Raw genomic sequence first — 7,150 nt, 5'->3', positions numbered from 1 at the left:
GGCAATGAGACAAAGGAGTGGTCGATGTTGTACGGCCGATAGGGCAAGAGTTTGCAAACTCCGGAACCACACCTCCCGCCCTTCTCTACAGCCAGTACCTTGCGGACGCCCGCTCCTCCTTCTCTTCCTCTTCCGGCTCCTCCTCTTCGGCCTGCCTGCCTCTTCCGGTTCCTCCTCTGAAGACACGCCCCTTCCGGTCTCTCCCCTAAATAACGGCCCCACTTCCGGTTTCTTCCTCCAGGAGTCCTTTTCTTCCGGTTTTCAACTGAGGCTCCGCCCCCGTCTTCCCTCGCGTTGCGGAAAGACGTGTTCTAGGTTGCCTGTCCCCGGAAGTGACGGTAAAGGCTCGCCCCCTCAGGAAGTGACAACAGAAGTGCCCTTGACCGGTGCGGAGGGACCCGCTGTGCATCCCTCTGCTCTCGCTGCAGGGAGGTAGGAGGCCCTTGGGGTGGCTCGAGGTGGTGTTGCGGCTGATGCACACTGCGGGCGTTTTCCTGTGCGGGCCGGCGGGCGGAGACCCTGGAGGGGGGAACCTGCTTTCCGAGGAGCCGGGGTCCCTGCTGGCGTCCAGTTCCCAGTTCCTTCTACAAACATGTCCCTCCTTTTTAGTTCCCCCACACTCCTGCCCCCATGCCTCTTCGTTGCTCCCTGAATTGTTGTGGTTCCTCTTTCCTGATCCTTTGACAACCCTCTCTTTGTCTTTAATTTTCCATTAAACACTTTTAGGAAGAGTAATCGATAGAGTAAGAATTTCTCAGACCGCCTTGGGTTCTGTTGTTGACTCTTATTTAATAATGTATTTTGGGCATGTCACAATTTACCTGAGCCTCGGAATCCTTTTGAGTGATAGCGTTATTGAAACCTTTGCAAGGTTGATAATGTATATGTTACTAATGTATGTAAGATACCTGACTGTTAGCGGATGCTCTGTAAATATTGGTTCCTCCTCTTCTATTGTAATTCCATAATATCTTGATTCGTTGGTTGTCGACCCAGTTTTCTTGTACTGTTTTGTTTTTTTTTTTTTTAACCTATGATGGTTATTGATTCCTTCCCTTTGATTCTCATTCTTTACTCACCTCTACTCCAGAAATCTTATGTATTATTTTCCGGCGTTTTACTTCTGGTCCTGCATCTTGAACCCCACCCCCACCACCACCACCACGGTACTCCCACATACCTTTTTATTATTATTATTTCTTGATGTGTTGACTGCCCCCACTGTCCCTGCCTCTTCCGCTCACAGATGGCTCAGCGACTTCTTCTGAGGAGGTTCCTGACCTCCATAATCTCCGGGAAGCCCTCTCAGAGTCGGTGGGCACCCGTCGCCTCCAGGGCCCTGCAGACCCCACAGTACAGTCCTGGTTACCTGACAGTAACACCCAGCCAAGCCCGGTCTATATACACCACCAGAGTCTGTTCAACAACCTTTAACATCCAGGATGGACCTGATTTTCAAGACCGAGTTGTCAATAGTGAGACACCAGTGGTTGTGGATTTCCATGCACAGTGAGTCCTGGGGGTTCATGGAAGACTGGGGTATCACTTATTCAGGTATTTGTTTATTGAGAGGCTTCTGTGTCTCAGTACTCCATTTGATACTTCTCATACATTGACTCGAGGTCACAAAAAGTCAGATACAACTAAGTGAATGAACAACAACATACGTAGACTCATTGCAAAGGTTGAGGAGACCCAGTCCCTTCTCTCAAAGATTACGTGCAGTTTGATAGGAGACAGACTAGTAAACAGTCTTGTAAACTCTGTATGTCTATGGCGGATTCATATTGATGTATGACACAAATCAATGCAATATTGTTAAACAGTTATCTTTCAATTAAAAATAACTTAAAAAAAAAACAACTCACTATGATTAGTGCTTGGAAGCACTTACATTCTGTATCTCACTACCCAAGAGGCTCAGGTCATTTTCAGCTTGAACCAAATCAGGAAAAACATGCCTCTAGCATCATCTGACCTTTGGTGTATACCAAACATATACAGATCCCTGCAGAGGGTTAGTTTTATTTTAACTAACTCTTGCCATCCAGACTGGAAAGGGCTGGCAAAAAGTTTTCAGTGCCATTGCAGTGGTGCCCACACTTGCAGGCCATGGGCAGAGAGTTTCTTTCCAATGCTGTATGAGTTTGTTTTAGGGATATTTAAGTGCCTATGGTCTTCTGGTGGTTGGCCTGGCCTTCTTCATTTCTAGACCTTTGAGACCTGGCTCGATGCCTGACTCCAAAACTACTGGACAAACCCCTCAGAGTAGGGCAGCCTGAAGGGAACCAGTGTAGCCTGAGTTAAAAGTTGGAAGGCCTTCTGGGCAAACCACTGACAGATTCTTTTGCTTTCGTTCCTATTCTTTCTCTGACTCACCATGTTACCTTGGGCAGACCATGTGGTGGCCTTGTTGCTTCTTGTCTTCATTTGTGGTAGGAGATAAAGTCTTGCAGACTGGGTTTTTAGGTGTTGTGAGTTCATTTGTTGGAATCTCTGAATGCGAAGGGTTTTAAAGGCTAAGAATAAAATGGGAGTCACCAACCAAGGATTCATGGAAGGCAGAGCTATCCTGCCATCCTGGTCTGGTGAGCACACCAGAGAGGGCTTCCAAGATGCATAAAGAATTGGCTGATGCCTCATCTTCTTCCCCACCAAGAAAGCAAGGGGTGAGTTTGTTCACTGAGTGCCAGCCACTGTCCTTAGTGCCACATACTTAGGGATAACAGCCTAGGCTTACCACTTGGAGGGCAACATCTGTGTCCAGTGCAGTCATGGCAGTTGACCCAGGGCCTCAGGGATCACAGAGTAACCCAGGCCTCAAAGAGGACCCTTGGAACACAGTCTTGGATGCAGTCCCAGACCTTGCACAGTTCTGGGAACTTGTATGGGCCTCAGTTTCTTAGGAAGATTTTTTTTTTTTCTTTGCTGGGTTGAGGGTTTTGAGTAGTAAAAACTGAGGAGGTCCTGGTGCCGTGACTGGCATGTCATGAAACTCCATAGCCACTGGTTTCTGCTCCCTTAGTTCTGAGGCTGTGAGGTGTTTGAAGTAACTCCACAGCTTACAAAACACATTTATCCACGTCATCTTAGTTAATTTATCATCAGAGCTTTGACAGCCACAGTCTCTTTCACATGAGGAGACTGAGGCTTCAGAATAATCAGCTGATTGGTGAGGAAGCGTGTCTTTGAACCTAAACGTTTTAACTTCAAATCCCATTTCTAAGAAATACCCTTTCTAAGAGTCTTAGGATGAGGCCCGTGTTATTAGAAATCCAGGACCTGTGAAAATTCCCTAGTTGCAGAGTCTCCTGTAATTAACCAGCCTGTCAGCATCGCAGGTTAATATTCACACACTGTAGGGATAGGTGACAAGGGGAGAGGGTCCAGCAGAAAGACACAGGACGAGGGAAGGTCCTAGAGGACTATAGATCGTTGGGCGAGCACTTCTGTGATGGGATGCTTCTTTCTCCCCTTCCAAGATGGTGTGGTCCCTGCAAGATCCTGGGGCCCCGGTTAGAGAAGGTGGTGGCCAAGCAGCATGGAAAGGTGGTGATGGCCAAAGTGGATATCGATGACCACACAGACCTCGCCCTAGAGTATGAGGTATGGATCGGCAGGGGATTGCCACAGGGCAACTGGTGAGGGTGCTTGGGGTCACGGGGTAGCTGGAAATGTCTTAGGGACCAGCAGGGAGTCAGTAAGGGGGTGTCCTGATTCTTTCTAGAGCTCTCAGGGGTTTAGAGCACTTTGCAGCTGTGACTCCATTAACCCTCTGAGCCTCCTGTCTCTCTTCAATACCTTTAGGAACTGGGATATATGACCCCAAACACTGGGTTTTTCTCTGAGTCTCAGGAAGTTGATGGCCCACCCTCATTCATGGATTCATCCATCTGTCCCTGCAGTGTGCCAGGCGTACATGATTCTGGCACAAACAAGATGAGCTCCTTGTTCCAAGGGGAACAGGGAGGGAGATAGAGGGGACAAGGAATGTGTCACATTAGAGGGACCCTCTGAGCGGAGCCGTGAAGAATGCACAGAGAAGAAGGCAGGGCCAAGAGCACACAGACACGAAGACATGAGCTGCTCTCCTGTGTTTGATTGACTTGTCCATTTCTTCAGCAGACATGTATCCAGAGTGCCTTCAATGCCAGGGCTGTGACTCGGGGCTGAGGATGCAGCAGTGAACAGAACTGACAGAGTCCCTGCCTTCGTGGAGCCTGAGTGCTAGTGTTTTAGATTGGGCATCCACAAACTTGTTCTCTAAAGGACAAGATGGTACCTGTTTGAGGCTTTGTAGGACACTGGTCTCTGTTGCAAATGCTCACCTGTCTGGTAGCTCAAGGGTAACCATAGAATCTAAATGAATGGGCACGGCCATGTGCCAGAAAACTTCATTTACAAAATTCCAGGTGGCGGGTTAGACTTGTGGGCCACAGGTCACTGTTCCCTGTTTCAGATAATAAGTGTCCTGGGAAAAAAGAAATCAAGAAGAGCAGGTGGGAGTGCTGGGCCTAGGGCAGGGAGGGTTTCCTTTTTTTAAAGGGTTGGGTAGGGAAGGCCTCACTGAAAAGCATCATCTGAGCAGAGACCTGGAAGGAGTAAAGAATGAGCTATGCAGCTCTTTGGAAGTGGATTCTGGCAGAGCAGATATCTTTTACAAAGACCATGAGGTCAGGGTCTCACACATTTGCTCAGAGAACATCAGGGCCTGCATGCCTGGTGCAGAGTGGGCCAGAGGAAGAGGAGCAGGAAATATGTGGATGTAAGGCATCCTCTGGGCCATGGAGACCTGTCTTTGGAGAACAGGGAGTGGTCCATTGTGGCTGGTTGGCCAGGGTGAAGGGCTGAGCAAGGAGTGAGCAAACAGGAGGCTGGGAAGGCTGACTGCGGCCACATTGGGAGGAGCCTGAATAGCCATGCTGAAGACAGTCATTACAGAGCCAAGGTCACATACCTGGTGGCCTGTGGGTCACATCTGGCTCAGCAACTTGATTGGCCTGGCTGGTCTGGCCCTCAAAGTGGTTTGTTTGGTTTTTTTTTAGTAATGGGCTGGATGCTAGTGTTTAAAACAAAGAAGATTTCATGTGAAAATCCATATTTCTGGTTCTCTTGAAATATCTGGATCTGGCCATAGTGAACCTTCACTCTTTCTTGGTAGTAGTGATGAAAGAGGTGGCCTCTCCCTTTCTCAGACTTTAGAAGTCCATGTTTGATTCCCTTGAGACCAGATCAAGTAGAGGTGCCTGTCCTACACAGTCCCTGTGGCAGGAATGGGTGGGGGCAGGGTGAGAATAGGCTGGCTGCCCCAGACCTGGACCTGGGGCTGGGAGTGGTCCCTCAAGGAAAGCCGGGCTGCCCTGACCAGAGGCAAGGGCAAGAGATGCTGGGCAGGCAAAGCCACGGATGATGACTGCAGGTGGTTGGGGGGATGATACCCCAGTAAGACTGCCCACAGCACTGGGTGACCAGAGCGGCTTACAGGGCTCAGCTTTCCCACTGATCTTTCAGTCAGGGAGGCACTGGTCTGGCCATTTAGGGGCCCCCAGCTTTCATTGCTTGTCCATCCTTCCCCAGAGACCCACAGGAGCTGTGGGAGTGGGTGTGGCCTTCCAGTGTGAGTTCAGGGCTGGAGCTTCTGGCCACCCCAGGAGGACAGACAGACTTCACATGTCTTAGGCTCCCTCCCTCCTGATACCACAGCTTTGGTCTCAGCCAATAGAACTTAGGCTGACACATCCCAAGCACCGACATCCAGTGCCCCAGGAGCTGTGGTAACTCTTAAGGTTACAAGGGATAACCCAGTTCCTCCAGCTGTGGTCACACAGGTGATGAGAATTCCCAGGACCACCTTGCCAGCATTGCTGGGAGTCTGCGTTCCTGGTAATCCTGTGGTTAAGCCTGGCCCTGAAATCCTGTGGTTAAGCCTGGAAAGTGTGTGGCAGGGGAGGGGTCCTCTTGTAGGGTCTTCTCTGTCCACCGTCCAGAGAGTACATGGGTCATACAGAGGGACCTCAAGGCTGCTGGGCCCTGTCACCTGGACACAGCATTTTGGTCTTGCCAGGTCCTGAGCTGACCAGTTGCCAGGTCATTGTTGGCTTAGGAAGCTCCCTCAGTGATTCTTCCTGACCCTTCCCCTACCCCCGTCCTTCCTTCCTTCACACCTGGTGTTTTGGAAGAGAGTCTGAGGACGTCTCAGCTAAGGGATCCATAGTTCCTCCTGTGACAGCTTCCTCCAAGGCCTGAAGGCCTTTTCCAAATGGTGAATGAACTTGGAGAAGCTGCTTTAAGTCATATTCAGGGAATTAGGGGCTTCTCCCCAAACTCTTCTGCCACTCTTGAGCCCAGCACACACTCCCAGGGTGTGTCTCCTTCCTTGCACAAATTCCTCTCCCCTGCCACCACACTCTATGTTTCCATTAACTATCCACCCTAAAATTTCACCATCTCCCAAAGGAGAGAGGAAGGAAAGTCGCCCAGGGCCTTGGGGTGTGCCTCCCCCCGCCACACACACACACTGCCCTGAGTTGGCCAAGTGAAGGGCCCTCTTCTTCCCCAGCTCCTCAGGTTCTCTGGCTGGGCATTCCCCGATTGTTCAGACTCTGCAGAGAAAGAGTGGCTCGGGGTGTGGACCTTGACCCTTAATGCTGTTCTCTGGGGCTTCTGATATTCACCTCACACATGGAGTTTCATTATTTATCTCATCTTACAGAGAATGCCCTTTAAACAGCATTTTCAGAACAACCAAATAGCAGTAATCTTACTATCCAAACAAATCACTGCCAACATTTGGGGTACATTGTTTGGGTTTTTTGTTTGAAATTTTTTTAATGGTCCGTATAACCTCACAGTGGAGAAGGAAATGGCAACCCACTCCAGTATTCTTGCCTGGAGAATCCCATGGGCAGAGGAGCCTGGCAGGCTACAGTCCACGGGGTCACAAGAGTCGGACACAACTTAGCAACTAAACCACCACTGCCACCATAACCTCACAGACAGTTCATTGAATCATAGTATTTCAGCATTACTGAAGTAATACATAGTACTTCTGAAGTAATACATAGTAACTTAGCAACTTAACAATTGCAAGTGCTGCGGCTGTCTGCAGGAGGTCCTTGCTGCTGCTGCTGCTGCTAAGTCGCTTCCTGTC

At 49.6% G+C, this 7,150-nt stretch overlaps 1 protein-coding gene across 2 annotated transcripts in view; it reads left to right on the top strand.

The window, feature by feature from the left end:
- The first annotated feature begins 312 nt into the window (after positions 1-312).
- The window catches only part of TXN2 (thioredoxin 2), a 10,540-nt gene continuing 3,702 nt past the window's right edge, over positions 313-7,150 (top strand). For both annotated transcript variants that reach the window (XM_010860539.1, XM_010860538.1), the window contains exons 1-3: positions 313-432; positions 1,247-1,509; positions 3,483-3,606. In XM_010860539.1, the coding sequence (XP_010858841.1) occupies positions 1,247-1,509; positions 3,483-3,606 (387 nt within the window). In that variant the 5' untranslated portion in view covers positions 313-432. The remainder of the gene's footprint in view (positions 433-1,246; positions 1,510-3,482; positions 3,607-7,150) is intronic.

The sequence above is a fragment of the Bison bison genome, unplaced genomic scaffold (assembly GCF_000754665.1).
Source record: "Bison bison bison isolate TAMUID 2011002044 unplaced genomic scaffold, Bison_UMD1.0 scf7180017864468, whole genome shotgun sequence".
Classification (NCBI taxonomy): Eukaryota; Metazoa; Chordata; class Mammalia; order Artiodactyla; family Bovidae; genus Bison; species Bison bison.
This window is presented reverse-complemented; position numbering and strand designations above follow the sequence as displayed.